This window comes from Canis lupus, chromosome 1 (assembly GCF_003254725.2).
Source record: "Canis lupus dingo isolate Sandy chromosome 1, ASM325472v2, whole genome shotgun sequence".
Lineage (NCBI taxonomy): Eukaryota > Metazoa > Chordata > Mammalia > Carnivora > Canidae > Canis > Canis lupus.
In genome coordinates, this window is record NC_064243.1 from 109,378,490 (window position 1) to 109,396,816 (window position 18,327).

At 58.8% G+C, this 18,327-nt stretch overlaps 2 protein-coding genes and 1 pseudogene across 2 annotated transcripts in view; 1 reads left to right on the forward strand and 2 right to left on the reverse strand.

Moving 5' to 3' along the window:
* Window positions 1–513: 513 nt before the first annotated feature.
* PNMA8B (PNMA family member 8B) lies at window positions 514–2,819 on the reverse strand. The gene is given in 6 exon segments (XM_049109666.1): window positions 514–1,615; window positions 1,646–1,949; window positions 1,952–2,185; window positions 2,188–2,295; window positions 2,298–2,350; window positions 2,352–2,819. Coding segments are annotated over 6 exon segments (1,854 nt in total). The 5' UTR covers window positions 2,405–2,819.
* A 2,509-nt stretch (window positions 2,820–5,328) lies between these two features.
* The window catches only part of PNMA8C (PNMA family member 8C), a 34,428-nt gene continuing 21,429 nt past the window's right edge, over window positions 5,329–18,327 (reverse strand). Inside the window, exon 2 of the mRNA XM_049094190.1 lies at window positions 5,329–7,175. The gene's annotated coding sequence lies outside the window, so the exon portion shown is untranslated. The remainder of the gene's footprint in view (window positions 7,176–18,327) is intronic.
* LOC112645265 (paraneoplastic antigen-like protein 8B) lies at window positions 12,537–14,623 on the forward strand (annotated as a pseudogene).

Sequence of the window (18,327 nt, forward strand, 5' to 3'; positions counted from 1 at the left end):
GCCAGAATCTGGATCTGATGTGCCTGAAAACGGTGCCAAATACTTCAGAGTTTTGGAAATCTCTGGGCGGCCTGAGTGACAGATCCTGGCCTTGGCCTTAGGAGCTGGGTCACTTGTCTCAGCTGCTCCTGGGGAGGCAGGGCTGGTGCTCCCGCCCTCTCTTCCTCCTCCTCCCCTGCCCCCCTTCCCCACCCCCCCTCCCCTCTCCCAGAGGACCTGCCCTCCCCTAGGAGCTGCCCCTCTGCCCCTCAGATTCCTCTTCGGGAATCATCTCCTCCCCCAGGCACGGAGGATGGGCCTTCGGGCCTCAGCGCCACGCTGACACCCACTGCCCAGCCGGGGCCCCGGCTCCATCCCAGACCCCAGGCCCTTGAGACCGGGCCGGGGACAGTGGCCCACAGACGCTGGCCAGGAGCAGGTGTCTGGCACCCTGGGGGCCTCACCGCCTGAAAGGACCGTGTGGCAGGGCTGCCTCCCCCTGCTCCAGGGCCGCGGCCGCGCTCACCCCCGCGATCAGCCCCCGGGGAGGCCCCGAGACCCCGTCCCGTCACCGGGGGCCGCGGCGGGCTGGAGGCACCCGCATCTCTGTCCTACCCCCGGGTCGCTCCGCCACCTGCGAGGCGGGGACTGACAGGCGCGGGGAGGCCGGCGGTGAGGCGGGGAGGCCGCCCCGGCGCAGGGAGGGGGGGCAGCGCCCCGGTGCGTCCGCGCGGCTCCGGGCTCCCCTAGCGGCACCTGGGGGGCTGCCCCCGCCGCGCCCAGCCTTCCTGCCCCGGGCGGACTCCGAGCCGTGGGCCCCGGCGCCCGCGCGCCCCTTCTTTTGCCGGGGCGCGGCCGCCTGGTCGTGGGCGCGCGAGTCCGGAGTGACGGCCCTTCCGCCGCGGCCTCCCCCCGCCTCCCGCTCCGCGTCCGCCCGAGCCCGACGGGAAGGGGCCCGCGCCCGCCTCGCCCACCTCCCTGCACGCCCGCGGCCCGCGCCCCGGCTCCCCGCGCTGCGCCGCCCGCACGGCCCCCCGCAGCCAGCAGCGCCAGGACCTCGCCCAGCCCGCCTCGGGCGCCGCCGCCCTCCCGCCTTGGCGGCCGCCTTCCCGGGCCTCCCGCGCGGCCAGCAGGCCACGAGCTCCAGGAGGTGCCCCTCGCCGTCCGCCCAGCCCTCGGGAGGCCACGCGGCGCCCTCTCGCCCCGGGAGCGGAGCGCGGCCGGGCGCGGCCAGGGAGCAGAGGACTCCCGCAGGCTCCCGTCGCGCGTGGCCTCCCGCAGCGCCACGGCGTCCACCCGGCGGCCTGCGTCCTCCACCTGCACGCGGGCTCCCCCGGGTCCCGGGCCATGACGCGGAGGACCTCGGGGGGCGCATCCGTCCGCTCTGTCTCTGCTCCAGCCCAGGACCTCCATCACCGCCGCGATCTTCTGCAGCTCCTGCCGGGCCGATGGGTCCGACGGGTCCGTGGAGGCCACGATGGCCACGAACTCGGGGTGCTCCAGCCCCTCGTCGCCGGGCTCCCCGTGTGGCCGCGGCGGGCCGTCCGCAGCGTCGCCGTCGGCGGGCTCCTGTCCCCCGCGGCTCGCACGCCAAGCAGGGCCGCCAGGTCCGGGACGGCCTCCCGCCCCGGGGCTCCTGCTCGGCTCCGTGGGTCACCGTCCCCAGGGCCAGGAACTCGCGGGGCCCCTCTCCTGCGCGCTCGGCAGGGCCCACTCCTTCCTGCTCAGCTCCTGGGCGGCCTCGTGCAGCGCGGCGGACAGCGCGCTCGGAGCCTCGGCGGCGCTCTCGCTCGGGTCGCCCTGCTCCGGCCCCCGCAGCACGACCCCCAGGCTGCCCTGGGCGGAGGCGTCCGAGGCGTCCGACTCCCGCCTGGCGTCCGTGGGCCGCCCTCCCCGCTCGGCCTGCCTGCCCCCCTGGGACCCCCTGCTGCCTCTGCCTCTGTTTCTGCGCCCCCGGCGGCCCCTCCTCGCAGGGGACCAGCCTTCCTGGCGGCGGGCTCTGCGCCCTGGGCCCGGGTCTCCGAGGAGGCCGAGGCTGCAGACGGGACACTGTCCCCGGGGCCCCCGGGCCCTGCGGCCTGCCAGGGCTCCTCATCCAGCAGGAGGCGTCTCATCTGCCTCAGGACTCCTGTGTCCTCGGCCGGGTCCTGACACACAACCCTCCGGACGCCGTCGGTGCCCGGGATCTCCCTGGGGACGCGCGCGGGTTGATGTCCTCCACAAACTCCACCAGGGCAGCCTTGGCCTTGTGGTCTGTCGCCGCCCGGGTGTTCCACAGCCTGAAGGTGCCCAGGGGCAGGAAGGCCGGCTGCAAGAGGCTTCGATGGCTGCCCTCTCCAGGCCGTCTGGGATGCCGGTGACAGCAGGTCCAGTGCGCGTCCACATGCAGCCCCTGGCACCAGTCCCGCAACAGGCTGGTGGCCATGGTGAGGCTGCCCTCTGGCGCCGATCGCAGGGCAGGGGGGATCTGGGGCGGACGTGGGCTGCGGTGCCGGGTGCAAGTCCTGCCCTGGAACAGCCGCAGTCTTGGGATCAGGTTCAGGTGAATGTGGCAGGTGGGGCTACGGAGTCAGGGCCTCTGCTGCCTCTAGCCCGCTGAGGCTGAAGCAGCAGCCTGTCCTGATGCCCCCTCTCCTGGGCTGTTGGAGAATCCGCAGGGGGCTTACATATCTGCTTGCTGGTTTGGCCTGGGTTGGCTGGTCTGGCTTTCAGCCAGGTTGAAGCCCCAGGGAGCAACAGCTCTCCTTTCCACCCCCACTGCCTCCAACTGCTGGGCAATCCTGGTGTGGATCACTAGTCTCCCGCTCTAGCCAAGTGTGAACATGCACCCCCTTCTTCATCCTGGCGGTTTCTCTCTGCCAACCCTAGTGTAGGAAGCAGGCTTAGGCTGGGTGCTGGCATCCTTCTTCCCCCCATTGGCTATTCGATTTCCATGGCAACCCTTTTGAGACTGTTGCCAGGGGCTGAACATTTGAAGGAGCTCACTGGGACCTTTCCAGTGATTCAAGGAGGCAGATCTCACCCAGAGAACTAGGTCTCAGTAACCTAGGACCAATCCCAGGAAAGCAGGCTTTAGTGGGGGGTTACTCTGTGATCTGAGATGAGTTTATGTTTAGGGCCAGGGGGTCTGGATTGAAGCTGAAGCTGAAGCTGGGTGTGGGGGGTGCAAGTGGCAGGTCCATGTCCAGGCAGGGCTATGTGGCCAGAGGTGGCTGGATGAAACCCAGGCTGAGCAGACCTCACCCTGTGGGCCTGGCCTGCTGGGTGCTGGTGCACCACCCCTGTCGAGGTCCCACAGACTTCTGAGCAGCCACTGCTACCAGGACCACGGTCGGGATTTCTCTGTAGTACAGAGTAGGTATGGGGCCCAGAGGTGGTGATTGCCCACAGGAGGGCCTTTGGGCTTTCAGAGAATTCTCTAGGACACCACAAATGATCATATCCTAGTGACCCCCAGGAGGTCACTCTAATGATATCTCCAGTGCTGCGTTGACACTCGAAGTGCTGCCTGACTACGTTTCAGGGCTGCAGCCTGTGATGTCTCCAGAACGGTCCCCTCCTGCCCCAGGCCTGTCCTCCCCTCCTTTCGCAATCTGGGCACATGGGTAGTGAGCCAGTCCCAGGCCACAGGATGAGTCTTGGGTAACAATGTTCTTCCTCTCCTTCCCTCTGGGCAAAATATCAGAGGGGAAATCAGTGATTTAACTATCTTTCCTTTTTTTTTTTTAAGATTTTATTTATTTGAAGAGAGAGAGAGAGAAAGAGAGAGAAAACATGAGCAGGTGGGGGGAGGTGGAGAGGGAGAAGCAGGCTCCCCACTGAGCAGGGAGCCAGATGTGAGGCTCGATCCCAGGACACTGAGATCATGACCTGAACTGAAGGCAGATGCTCAACTAACTGAGCCACCCAGGTGCCCCTTAACTATCTTTCTTTCTTAAGATTTTATTTATTTATTTGAAAGAGAGAGAGAGAGAGAGAGAGAGAGAGAGAGAGGGAGAGAGAGAGAGAGAGAGAGAGAGAAAGAGAAACAAGCAGGGGGAGTGGCAGGCAGAGTGAGAGGGAGAACTGAACAGGGAACCTGACTCAGGGCTTGATCCCAGGACCCTGGGATCATGACCTGAGCCAATGCAGATGCTTACCCGACTGAGACACCCGGGTGCCCCAGAATCATGATTTCTTTCTCCTCAGGCTACCTAGTGGCTGAGCTACCAGGCTGCCCAAACATGGGTCTGTCCTGCAAACACTACAACTGACAACTTGCCTGCCCATGGGTCTGGGGGAGGGGCAAGGGCAAGGCATGGGTGGGAGGGTTAGTGGTGCCCCCCCAGGAACCACCTGGTCATAGGCAGGGGAGGAGGGCTCTCCAAAGAAAATGGAGGTGAACCAGGTAGGAGATGGAGGTGGACACTGGGCCAGAAAAGCTGGAAATTCTGTCCCAAGGGGATGAAGGACAGTAGTGAGCTTCACTGTACTTGGACTGGGGAGAGCCCAAAAGGGAGGATGGGACCTCTCCTTGCCTGTGAGTGTTTTGGGGGAGAATCTCTGATTCCTGGTTGAGTGAAGAGTATTCACCCATTTAGGTGCTCGCTGAAGTCACCCCCACCCCAGGGAGTTCATTCATTCAATGTTTCTCTAATATGTATTCTCGGCCCCATCTGTGCAGGTCGCTGGGGACCTGTTGAGTGAGGTAGGCCGTGGATCCTGAAGCTCAGAACTATGGTCACACAGGGTTGTGAGCATTAGCAGGGAAAGGCCTGGATTTTCAGGGACTGTGGGTCAAAAGAGCTGGAGCTGATTCTGGATCAGGGAACGGCAGCTCCCTCCCCAGAACTGCTGGGGGTCTCCTGGGTGAGGGTCACTGCTCTCTCTCCTGCAGCAGATGAGCCAGAAGGGGGGAGGTGACCCTCTGTGGGGTAGAAGTGCTTTCCAGGTGGTTGATATGCAAAGGCTCCAGTGGCCGGCTGGAGAACGGGATATCTGAAATGCTCAGGGTAGTGGAGTGTGGCTGAGTGGGGGAAATGTCAGGGCCAGGCCCACGAGGATTTGTGGAGGTGACCAGAGGCTTTGTAGGGTTACCAGAGCTGCAAGCTTCTCTACAGTTTGGGTTGCTGTGTGACACCGGGAAAGTTAAACAACATCTCTGAGCCTCACGTTCCTCCTTTTTAAGCTACTCGAAGCTGCTGCGTGGAGTTAGACGCGTGGAGGCTGTGTAGACCAGTGCTAGGGTGCAGGCGGGCTTTAGGCAGTGGTCACTGTCCTATAATCGCTCTGCAAGAGGGATTTGCTGGATCAGCGCGCCCTCTGGTGGGCACATGGCGGCAGTTCAGGGAAGAAAGCTGAAACCAGGGGGTTTAGAGGTCCTTCCTCCCTCCTTTCTTTCTTAAAGATTTTATTTATTTATTCATGAGAGACACCGAGAGAGGAAGAGACACAGGCAGAGGGAGAAGCAGGCTCCGTGCAGGGAGCCCGACGCGGGACTCGATCCCAGGTCTCCAGGATCACGCCCTGGGCTGAAGGCGGCGCTAAACCGCTGGGCCTCTCTGCTTTCTTTCCGATCTTCCTTCCACACGCACCCTCACAGGACCTGCTCCTGCCTAGCTGGAGGCCCAGCGATGACGGAGGCCGCCCAGGCCCCGCCCTCCTGGGGTTCACAGTCCAGTGGGCTCTGGGGAGGGGGGGACCCAGGAATCCCCGCCCTCCCAGTCGCGCGCCCCAGGCTGGAAAGATGCCCGGGAGGACGCGAGGAAGGGGGGGGGGCGGCGGTGAAGCGCTTGTGCTTTCTCCCCGAGGGTAGGGGAGCCACAGAGAGGTTTAGAGCAGGGGAGAGGCAGGGTCAGGTTTGTGACGTCCTGTGGAGGATGAATGGCCGATGGATGAATCTCTGAAGGCGGGAGTATGGACCCAGAGAGGGGATTTGTGGGGGGGGGGGGGGCGGGAGGGAGGCCCCAGTCTGCTAATCCTTGCATTCAGAGATCATTCCCAGTCTGCTAATCAGTCCCATGGGGCTCCCCAGCACAGGCCTCCAGATCTGGCCCAGGTCTCCAGTCCCCAAGCAGAGCTCCTGCTGGTGGTGGGGCCTCTACAGCCCAAGGGTCCCTGTGCCCTGCTCCCCCAGGGCCAGTCAGGCAGGCCACTTGGGGCAGGCTCTGTCTCCACTTGGGCAGAAAGACCTTACAGCTCCTACAGGGGGTGAGAGGTAGGGGACACTGGGTCTCTGGATGCATGTCTAGGGGTCTCCCCATAGGGCCAGTGCTTTTGTTCACATGCCTGTAGATGTGGGTGTGGGTGCTTCTTCACGGGGCTGAGGTGGATGGAGCCAGTGCTGTGTGTGACGATGACTGCATCCCTCTGCGGGTATGAGTGGGACGGTCTCTCGGTGTTGGTGAATGGGTTTCTGTGTGTCTCCTGGTGTGTGTGTGTGTGCATGTGTGCGGAGGGGGGAATAGAGTGGTTCAGTCCAAGTGTGTGTCAGTTAGCCTCTATGGGTACCAGCGTGTGTGTGAGCGAGTGTGTGTGATGTCTGTTAGAGGTGAGTGTGTGTGTGAGGTGTTTTTGTGAGTGTATCGGTCTGTGTGTGTGAGTTAGTGGTGTTGGTGTGATTATGACGTGAGCTGGCAGGAGCCCAATGGCGCACCTTGAACTGAGCAAACCTCCAGCACCAGTCCCTTCAGTTCCCAGGCGGTGAGTTAGATCTAATCCTTGAACCTGAGACCGCAGTGCCCAGCCTGGGCCTCCGTCCCTCAACTCTCTCCCTGCTCTTGGGGAAGTTCCAGGTCCTACAATGGCAGGAAGCAAAGAGTGGGGGCTCCCAGCACAGTAGACAAAGCTCTCCTGGTCCCCAAGAGCAAGGAGGGGGTGTCAGCTTCCTTGAGCTGTGGCACCTGTGTTCCCCACCTCTTCCATCTTCCTGAAGCCTCTAAGAGAACACAATCCTCATTTTTAGGCAACTAAATGGCACTTAGAGGTAAGTAGCCAGGAGCAGTGCAGGGTTAGGGAGTGAGGGGTGGGAGTGTAGGCAGCCCCACTCCAAATAACCCCCTCTATCTACTTCAACTGTCCCCATATCTGTCAACCCCTTCGCCCATAGTCACCCCCACCAGGGGACCAGGAATGTCTCCGGAGGTCCCCCTCGTGGGACAGCCAGGCAGACAGTCTCCCCTTCACATCTGCATTCTGTTGTTCTCTTTGAGCATGTCCTGGGGATTAAAAAAAAGAGATGTGTAAATTTATTTGTAGTCTGAGAACAATGAGCCACCATTTGCACTCACTAAACAGACAAATCTTTGAAGACAGGGTAATGTCCAGTTTTGGGGAGAGGGGTTGGGGGGCACAGGAATCCTCAAATGCTAACGGTGGGAGTGTGGACGGGCACGGTCATTGCACAAGGTGACTTGCAGGGCGTGGAAGAGTTTGCAATACACAGACCCTACCTCCTGGTAGCCGGGCTTCTGGGATGCATGCCAGGGACAGTCTCATTTGGCACAAAAGGATGGTGTGAGGTGTGGATCGTGGCCTCTTTTGCGGCATGTGGGGAGAGGAAGAGATGGAGACAGATGTGTGCCAGTTACTTCTTTTTCTTTTTAAGGTTTATTTATTTATTTGAGAGAGAAAGAGAGAGAGAGAGAGAGAGAGTGAGCACCCATGAGCAGGGGAGGAACAGAGAGAGAGGGAAACAAGCGGACTGTGCGCTGAGTTGGGAGCTTGGTGGGGGTTGGGGGACTGTATCCCAGGACCCTGAGATCATGACCTGAGCCAAAATCAAGAGTCAGATGCTTAACCGACTGGGCCACCCAGGTGCCCATGTGCCAGTTACTTCTGCCATGCACCGAACGACCCCCAATTTAGTGGCATAAAACATCTGTTTATGCTTATGGATTCCGTGGTCAACAATTATAAAAGGGCACAGTGGGAACAGCTTCTCTCAGCTCTACGATCGATGTCTGGGGCTTTAGCTGAGGTGACTCCAATGTCAAAGGTCTGGAAACACCTGGGAGCTTCATCGTTCATGTGTCCAGTGGCTGGTTTGGGGTGACTTGAAGACTCCTAGCAGGTGCTATTAACTTTCGTGCCCATATATGGTCTGTCCATGTGACTTGGGCTTTCTCACAGCACACAGCTGAGTTTGAAGCAAAAGCCTTTTATTGCTGGCTTTGGAAACCCAGGACATCACTCCTGCCACACTTAATCGGAGGGGGCAGTCCCAAGCTTGCCCAAGTTCAGATTCAAGGAAAGAGGATGTGGACCCCACCTAGAGAGGGGACACAGAACTTGCAGCCATGCTTTATTTTATTTGAAATATTTTTTTATTTATTTGAGGTTGAGAGGGAGAACATGCGGGGAGAGGGAGAAGCAGACTTCTTGCTGGGCAGGGTGCTGGATGCAGGGTGATCCCAGGACCCTGAGATCACGACCTGAGCCGAAGGCAGTTGCTTAACCAACTGAACCACCCAGGCACCCCTGCAGCCTTGTTTTAAAACTGTAATGTGCAGTTTGCAAGAACGCATGAGAATGAAAGGACATGGGAAAAATAGAAAGTGGAAAGAGTTGCCCAGGGACAGGAAAGAATAGGGGCCGAGGATCCAAGGGCATTTTAGGGACCCGGAGGCAGGAGGAGTCCACAGCTCCTTGGGTATAAACATCCTGAGAGGCAAGCAGGCTACCATGATCCAGACACCAGCGAGTTAAATGTGTGTTGGTTTTTTTTTTTTTTCTTTCCTTTTTTTGGTGGAGGATGCTCTGATATGGTTTCCCTGGCAACGAGGCTGGAGAGAGGGGAGCAGAAAGATAGTGGGGTGGGACAAACCCAGAAATGCACTTCACTTCTGTGATTCCATTATAACTCGCTGCAGAAAAACAGCCCCCCCCAAATCTTTTCTTTATTTGGAGAGCCCCCAGGAACATTGTGTGGTATCTAACATAGCGGTTCTCAAACCATTTGGTCTCAGGACCTCTTAAATGATTGAAAATGATCAAGGGCCTCCCGAGGAGCATTTGTTGATGTGGGTTCTGTCTGTTGATATATCCCGTATTAGGAATTTCCACTGAGAAATTAAAAGAATGTTTATTTACGAACTCTTTTTTAGAATAGCAATAGTATCTTTGTTACGTGTCCCTATAAAGAACATATTTTATTAAAATAGCAATATTTTTCCCAAACAAAATAATTGCTACGTTCTTGCAAATCTCCTTCATATGGGACTCAACAGGAGAGGCTGGATCCTCGCACCTGCTTCTGCGCTCAATATCGCACCCCATGTAGCCTCTGGACAATTCCACTGAGCACTTGTGAGAGAATGAGAGTGGAAAAGGCAAATAATGTGTTAGCACTTTTATGAAAACAAGTTTGATCTCATGAACCCCCTGAAATGCTTCTGGGAACCCCTAGGTGTTCCTGGACCACACTTTGAGAACCCCTGCCCTAATGGTGGTATTACTACTTAAGCAGGCTCAGGTTTTTGTTTTGTTTTTCCCAAACATGGGGAGGTGGGAGAAGAATTATGCAAAACGTTTAATATGCTGTTCTCCTCTAGCTGTTTCTACGGAAACTGTGGAGGCAGTAGCCAGGGCTAGGCAGGACATTTGGGTTTCCCAGTGACCTGCCTGGCTGCTGCCCATTTGATCTTCTGTCCACTTGGCTCAGAGTTCAGGCTTACTTTGATTCTGTGTCCTGGAGCTTCAGCAATGCTGTAGGGACCTGCAGCATCTTGGATGCCACAGTCTTCTGGAAGTTTCTGAGCGTCTCTAATTCTTTACTTATTTTTTGGGACCATGCCCCCACCCACTTGGCCCCATTTCCACCCCATCAGAAGAGAAATGAATGGGGACCACCCCCGAGGGACAGAGCAACCAGAAAGTAGAATGAAGAGGACAGATTGTCATACCTGTGGTTCATAACTAAATGTGGATTTAGAGGAGGGGAAGCCAGATGGAATTATTTAGGAAGGATGGGGTGGGGGAGCCTAAAATGAAAGCAGGCTTAGTCATTGGTGATAAAAACAATGTTTAGGGGTGCCTGGGTGGCTCAGTTGGTTAAGTGTCTGCCTTCATGATCTCAGGATCCTGGGATTGAATCCTGCATCTGGTTCTCTGTCCCTCTCCCTCTGCTCTCTCCCTTTGCTCTCTCTCTCTCTCTCTCATACTCTCTCAAATAGATAAACAAAATCTTAAAAAAAAACCCACCATGTTTAAAAAGATGCGTTGTGTTTGTATGTAAAGCAAGGTTAGGTTCTGAGCTCAGATCATTGTAAATCGATCCATCACAGACGTGAATGCCTGGTGAGAGACCTGAAGGCCATGGAAGATGTGTAAGGATTCACAGTTCAGGGCTGTTCATGGGCATCCCTCTCACCTAGCATCCCTGGGTGGCCCGCTGAACACTGGTGGTGCCCTGATCGTGTTTGCCAACTGCCCCTCCCAAGGCGGCTAGGTAACATTTACAGCTTCTTTGTTGGAAGTAGAAAGAGGCTCCTGCTCTGAACCAACTATTGTAAAAACTACGCCTTCAGTTCCTCAAATGGTTAAGCAGAGAATTACCCCATGACCCAGAGATACTGCTTGGTATCTCTCAAGAGAAATGAAAACACAGCTTCACACAGAAATTTGTGCATGAATGTTCACAGCAACATTATTATAATAGCCCAAATACGGAAGGAACCCAAATGTCTATCCACTCATGAATGGATACACAAAATGAGGTATATTCACACTATGGAATAGTATTCAGCCATAAAAAGGAACAAAGCATGGGCACACGCCACAATGTAGATGAACCTTGAAAACATCATGCTAAGTGAAAGAAGTCAGTCACAAGAGACCATCTATTGTATGATCTCATTTATAGGAAATGTTCAGGCAAGTCCATGGGAACAGGAAGTAGTTTAGTGATTGCCAGGGGCTGGTGGGGACCAGGTGGCAATGGCTAAAGGGGTACAAGGTTTCTTTTTTGGGGTGATAAAATATTCTGAAGCTGGTTGTGATGGCCACACAATTCTGAATAGATTAGAGCCATTGGATTGTATACTTGAGTAGGTGAATTATAAGGTATATGCACCTTCGTTTTCACAAGTACTCGCCCATGGCCATCCACACCAGACATAGAAAAAAATGCCAGCTTTCTGTTTCTCTTTTTTGTGATTGAGTTTTCCAATCTTGTAGAGTTATAAATAACACAAGTATAAATATCCTTGTACTGAACATGTCCATACACACACACAACACAAATTCCTCAGAATAAATTCTTAGTGGCCATGTGTGGCCGCTGAGCCCTTAAAGGGCTGCTCCGAAGGGACTCGTGAAAAATAGAATGTTTAATATCTCATTAATAGTTTCATATTGATGACATATGCAAATGACCATATTTTGTATATTTGGAGGTACATGAAATCTATTTTTTAAAATACTTTTATTTATTTATTTATTTAAGAGAGAGAGAGAGCATGAGAGAGCAAGAGCAGAGGTGAGGGGCAGAGGGAGAGAGGGAAGCAGACTCCCTGCTGAGTAGCTTAGCAGCAAGGAGTAAGACTTGGGCTCTATCCCAGGACCCTGGGATCATGACCTTAGCAGACAGCAGATGCTTAATTGACTGAGCCACCCAGGCCCCCAAAGAAATCTATTCTTGCCTTTGGGGCTCCAATTAGATTTCTGTTGGACAACTTTGCTCTAGAGAAGGGTAACCTCCATCTGGGGATCATGAAGGTGAGAGAAGAGAAAAACAGAGAAAAGAAGGGCTACAGAGGGGTTGGTAGGGGAGTGAGTAAGCAATTTGGTTTGCCTAAGGCCCAGTTGCCATGGTAACACTGCTGTAAACTCTCTTCCTACATAAAAAAGAAGCAAAAAACCAAGGTATTCTGAGTCCTTATTTATTTAACAAATACTTATATAATGGTTAAGTTCTCAATAAATCCTTTTCATAGCCATCTTATATGGAGCACCAACTCTGGGCTAATGTCTCTTCCAAGTGCTTTCCTGGATCAGCCGCTTTAACCCCCATCAGGGTCCTACAATATAGGGTTAATGGTTATTGTTATTTCACCAAGCAAACTCAGCCTGGAACAGCTCAGGAATCTTCTCAGAGTGGAAGGGTCTGATCCAGGCGCCAGGAAGGGTAGAAACAACATAGAAACCCCACAGCTGGACCACAGAGCTGGATATACATAGAGTGAGGGGTCCAAGGATGTGAAGCAAATGTGTATTTAGTAGCTACGATATTCACATGTCCCAGCCAGGGGGAAATGATTTCTTGGGGAACTGGAATTTCATGTCTGATCTCACTGATGATCATACACATACACAAATCACATACAAAACCAAGACTGAGGGATCCCTGGGGGGCGCAGCGGTTTAGCGCCTACCTTTGGCCCAGGGCTCGATCCTGGAGACCTGGGATCGAATCCCACGTCAGGCTCCCGGTGCATGGAGCCTGCTTCTCCCTCTGCCTATGTCTCTGCCTCTCTCTCTCTCTCTCTCTCTCTCTCTCTGGTGTGACTATCACAAATTAAAAAAAAAAAAAAAGGCTCAAAACCAAGACTGATTGAAGTGCTATTCCTTTTGCAGGAATATGGGCAGGAATGAAACCTGGTCTCCGGGAGCTAAGCCTACGCACCCAGAATGATACATAGACCTAACAGGTGAGGCCTGAGTGACCCCCGGGACTCGGAACAAGGCTTGGACCCAAAACCGAGTCTGGTACTCACACACTGTGTGAGACCAGCCCCCCTTGACTTAGGCCTCCTATCCTGACCTCCACCTGTACACCAGGGAGGCGGATTATGACCGATGGAAGCCTGTACTCTCTTGAAGGGGCCCTCGATCGGCTGAACGATGCGGGTCCCCCTGATTGACGTCTCGCCGTCCCCTGTGAATTTTGACTTGTGTGGGCTCATCAATGAAGGCGACCACGCTGCCCATCTCCACGTCCTCCTTTCCTGCGGCCCTTTAAGAGCGGCTCCTTGGACCCCGGCTCCAGCCCGCAGCGTTACCACGGAGACCCGGCCCAGCTGGGGAGGGGCGAGCCCAGGCGCGCAGGCGTAGGACCCAGCAACCCCTCTCAGCGCAATCCTCAGAGCTGTGGGTGAGCGCCCAGACCTGGCGCGTGCCCGGCTGCCCTCCCCCATGCCGCTCCAGGTGAACACAGTGGAGTCCTCCCTTACCCATGAAAGGGGGCCGCGTCACTGAGGCCATTCTCAGGGACAAAGGTCGGAGCGGCCGGGCTGCAGCATCCCTGAGAGTGACACGTAAGCCCCCTGCGGATTCTCCAACAGCCCAGGAGAGGAGCCAGGGCATCAGGACAGGCTGCTGCGTCAGCGTCAGCGGGCTAGAGGCAGCAGAGGCCCTGACTACGTAGCCCCACCTGCCACATTCACCTGAACCTGAACCCAAGACTGCGGCTGTTCCAGGGCAGGACTTGCACCCGGCACCGCAGCCCACGTCCGCCCCAGATCCCCCCTGCCCTGCAATCGGCGCCAGAGGGCAGCCTCACCATGGCCACCAGCCTGTTGCGGGACTGGTGCCAGGGGCTGCATGTGGACGCGCACTGGACCTGCTGTCACCGGCATCCCAGACGGCCTGGAGAGGGCAGCCATCGAAGCCTCTTGCAGCCGGCCTTCCTGCCCCTGGGCACCTTCAGGCTGTGGAACACCCGGGCGGCGACAGACCACAAGGCCAAGGCTGCCCTGGTGGAGTTTGTGGAGGACATCAACCCGCGCGCGTCCCCAGGGAGATCCCGGGCACCGACGGCGTCCGGAGGGTTGTGTGTCAGGACCCGGCCGAGGACACAGGAGTCCTGAGGCAGATGAGACGCCTCCTGCTGGATGAGGAGCCCCGGCAGGCCGCAGGGCCCGGGGGCCCCGGGGACAGTGTCCCGTCTGCAGCCTCGGCCTCCTCGGAGACCCGGGCCCAGGGCGCAGAGCCCGCCGCCAGGAAGGCTGGTCCCCTGCGAGGAGGGGCCGCCGGGGGCGCAGAAACAGAGGCAGAGGCAGCAGGGGGTCCCAGGGGGGCAGGCAGGCCGAGCGGGGAGGGCGGCCCACGGACGCCAGGCGGGAGTCGGACGCCTCGGACGCCTCTGCCCAGGGCAGCCTGGGGGTCGTGCTGCAGGGGCCGGAGCAGGGCGACCCGAGCGAGAGCGCCGCCGAGGCTCCGAGCGCGCTGTCCGCCGCGCTGCACGAGGCCGCCCAGGAGCTGAGCAGGAAGGAGTGGGCCCTGCCGAGCGCGCAGGAGAGGGGCCCCGCGAGTTCCTGGCCCTGGGGACGGTGACCCACGGAGCCGAGCAGGAGCCCCGGGGCGGGAGGCCGTCCCGGACCTGGCGGCCCTGCTTGGCGTGCGAGCCGCGGGGGACAGGAGCCCGCCGACGGCGACGCTGCGGACGGCCCGCCGCGGCCACACGGGGAGCCCGGCGACGAGGGGCTGGAGCACCCCGAGTTCGTGGCCATCGTGGCCTCCACGGACCCGTCGGACCCATCGGCCCGGGAGGAGCTGCAGAAGATCGCGGCGGTGATGGAGGTCCTGGGCTGGAGCAGAGACAGAGCGGACGGATGCGCCCCCCGAGGTCCTCCGCGTCATGGCCCGGGACGCCGGGGGAGCCCGCGTGCAGGTGGAGGACGCAGGCCGCCGGGTGGACGCCGTGGCGCTGCGGGAGGCCACGCGCGACGGGAGCCTGCGGGAGTCCTCTGCTCCCTGGCCGCGCCCGGCCGCGCTCCGCTCCCGGGGCGAGAGGGCGCCGCGTGGCCTCCCGAGGGCTGGGCGGACGGCGAGGGGCACCTCCTGGAGCTCGTGGCCTGCTGGCCGCGCGGGAGGCCCGGGAAGGCGGCCGCCAAGGCGGGAGGGCGGCGGCGCCCGAGGCGGGCTGGGCGAGGTCCTGGCGCTGCTGGCTGCGGGGGGCCGTGCGGGCGGCGCAGCGCGGGGAGCCGGGGCGCGGGCCGCGGGCGTGCAGGGAGGTGGGCGAGGCGGGCGCGGGCCCCTTCCCGTCGGGCTCGGGCGGACGCGGAGCGGGAGGCGGGGGGAGGCCGCGGCGGAAGGGCCGTCACTCCGGACTCGCGCGCCCACGACCAGGCGGCCGCGCCCCGGCAAAAGAAGGGGCGCGCGGGCGCCGGGGCCCACGGCTCGGAGTCCGCCCGGGGCAGGAAGGCTGGGCGCGGCGGGGGCAGCCCCCCAGGTGCCGCTAGGGGAGCCCGGAGCCGCGCGGACGCACCGGGGCGCTGCCCCCCCTCCCTGCGCCGGGGCGGCCTCCCCGCCTCCCCGCCGGCCTCCCCGCGCCTGTCAGTCCCCGCCTCGCAGGTGGCGGAGCGACCCGGGGGTAGGACAGAGATGCGGGTGCCTCCAGCCCGCCGCGGCCCCCGGTGACGGGACGGGGTCTCGGGGCCTCCCCGGGGGCTGATCGCGGGGGTGAGCGCGGCCGCGGCCCTGGAGCAGGGGGAGGCCGCCCTGCCACACGGTCCTTTCAGGCGGTGAGGCCCCCAGGGTTCCAGACACCTGCTCCTGGCCAGCGTCTGTGGGCCACTGTCCCCGGCCCGGTCTCAAGGGCCTGGGGTCTGGGATGGAGCCGGGGCCCGGCTGGGCAGTGGGTGTCAGCGTGGCGCTGAGGCCCGAAGGCCCATCCTCCGTGCCTGGGGGAGGAGATGATTCCCGAAGAGGAACCTGAGGGGCAGAGGGGCAGCTCCTAGGGGAGGGCAGGTCCTCTGGGAGAGGGGAGGGGGGGGTGGGGAAGGGGGGCAGGGGAGGAGGAGGAAGAGAGGGCGGGAGCACCAGCCCTGCCTCCCCAGGAGCAGCTGAGACAAGTGACCCAGCTCCTAAGGCCAAGGCCAGGATCTGTCACTCAGGCCGCCCAGAGATTTCCAAAACTCTGAAGTATTTGGCACCGTTTTCAGGCACATCAGATCCAGATTCTGGCTTCCCTCCTTGGTGGCGCAGGGCAGCAAATGTCCAACAGGCTGTGGTCTCCTTGCCACCACCTCACCACCCCATCGCCCCCACAGCTGTCCCCCCTGTCCTGTGGCCTCACTGGCCCCTCAGCACTGGCCTGGGAGCCCTTGGCTTAAGGCGACAAAAGGTTCCCCGTTTTCCCTCTGAGTGAGTTAAACATGGGAGGGGACCCTGAGGGGGCACCCGGGACTGGGCTGGTCCAGCCAGTGTAGGAGCTGCCCAGGAACTGGTGTGGAGAGGAAGGAGGTGGCCCCGGGGTTGGGGTGGGGTGGGGTGGGGGCTGCAGCCCAGGCCCGAGTTCCGCCTCCCCCCGCTCTTGGCTCAGAGCTGGGGGGTCACTCCTGCTGTCCCAAGTGTGGCTGCGTCTGGGTGTGGGTGTCAGTGTGTGGGTGGTGGACAGGACATCAGCCCTTCCTGTCCCTCTCAGCCTGTCCCCTCAGTTGCTCTTTCCACTGGATACTGCTTCATGTCCTCTTGTCCTGGGGCTGTGTGTGTGTGTGTGTGTGTGTGTGTGTGTGTTTCAGCTAGTTCCTGTCCCTGGGAGGTGACAGGCCCATGTGCCAGGAGGGCCCTCCCTCCATGTCTCAAGGGAGGCACAGGGGCCTGGGGGTGCCCTCACAGCCCAACTGGACTGCCTGAGCCCCACCTGGGGACACCTAGATGCAGAAGCAGACTCAGGAAGTGCTTCAGCCATTCTAGAAAGTGCCTGCCTCAGGACCACAGGGACCTCCATGGGACAGTTACTGAGATCACCATGGAGTAAGCCAGGGTAGGCCTGGGCCTGGGGGAGGAAACCCCCTTGTCCCTGGGGGTGCTGGCCCTGGGCTGAGTGGCCTCTGTGGATGCCTGGGGTAGGGAGAGCCCCTGCCATTGTAGGCTCCTCTCCTTGTGCACCTGTCACTGGGACCCTCAGGAGAGTGAGTTGAACGTTCTGAGCTGGTGTCTCTGTGCTCTGAATGATGGGACAGGGGAGTGTCTGAGGTTGGGCAACAGATGCACCACCTGTCCTAATGGAAGTTCAGCCAGCACACCTGGGACACCCTGTCACTGTTGTACCCAGGGTCCTCTGCTTCCTCACTGGCTGTACCTGGCTCAGCCCCTGACCTAACTGCAGCCATAAAATTCCTCCATGCTTTAGTCTACCTGCCCCCACTCCTGGCCTCCCTCTCCAACTCAAACGCAGCTGGCTGTCGCTATATTTTATCTTATCAGGTCCCAGCACTCCATAATCTTTAGGATGTCGTTCCTTGGCCCATCCAACTGCACTTTCTGGGGCTCAGCCATCACCCCTAAATCTGGTTCCCACCCTACTCCACATTTAATCTGATCCTTGTCTCTGCTCTATTCCCTAGTCCCCACAATAGTCTCTGCCCAACTATTCCCATCGTGGTCCCGTGAGCTCTGTGGTGTAGCCCTCTATACCCAGCTCCCAACTCCCACACTTCACCATGAGGACTGCCCTCGCACCAAATATCTGCCCTAAACCCATCCTACCTCCACTCCTGGGATCCGGCCTCTTCCCCTTGCCCCTCTCCCATTCAAGGCTACGAGGTTGCCGGAAGGGCCCTCTTAGAACTCAGTCTAATGTTTGATTCTTTCACAACCTCTCCAAACCCTTCAAAGGCTTCCTTTGTCCCCACAGGTTAAACTGAAGCTCATAGTGGTCTAGACCTGCTCTGTCCAATAAGGTAATACCTGGTCCCAGGGAACAATAAATTTAAATAAAATTAAATAAGATGGAATATCCATTTCCTCAACCATATCAGTCACGTTATAGGTGCTCAAGAGCTGTGTGGCTGCTGGCTACCATTCCAGTGCAAGAATAGGACTTTTCCATCATTGCAGAAAATTCTCTGGGACAGCACTGCTCAGCCTTTTTATCTGCCTTATTGCTAGCACTCTCTCGTGCCTTCAGATGCCCAGATCTTGTTGTTCAGGGCACATGTGGAGTCTATTCCTACCTCAGGGCCTTTGCACTTTCCCCTGGCCTGGAGTGCCTTTGCCCAGGATATTTGCATAGCTCCACCCTTCACTTCATGCCAGTTTTTGTTCAACTGTCAAACATTCCCAGGCAGGCCTTCCCTGACCACCCTACAAAAAATATAGCCCTTCCCACACATCTCACTTTTTCAAGCTCGAATTGGTTGCCGCCTGCGACACTAATTTGTTCCCAGATGACCCGCTGACTCTATTTGTCAGGGGGTGTAGTAGAGGGATCGGTGACACGGTACCTCAGGTCCAAGTGCAGAAAGGGAATGTCAGGTGGCCCCAAGGTTAGGAGGTCCCCGCCCGAGCCCCCACCCAGACCGCAGCCCCGAGGACAGCGAGCCTGGAGGCGGCGGCGGGAGGTGGCACTCAGGAAGAGGCGGCAGGGACCGTGCGGGTCACGGGGACACGGAGCCCCGCCCGGTGCTCGGCGCTAGTGCGGCGGCG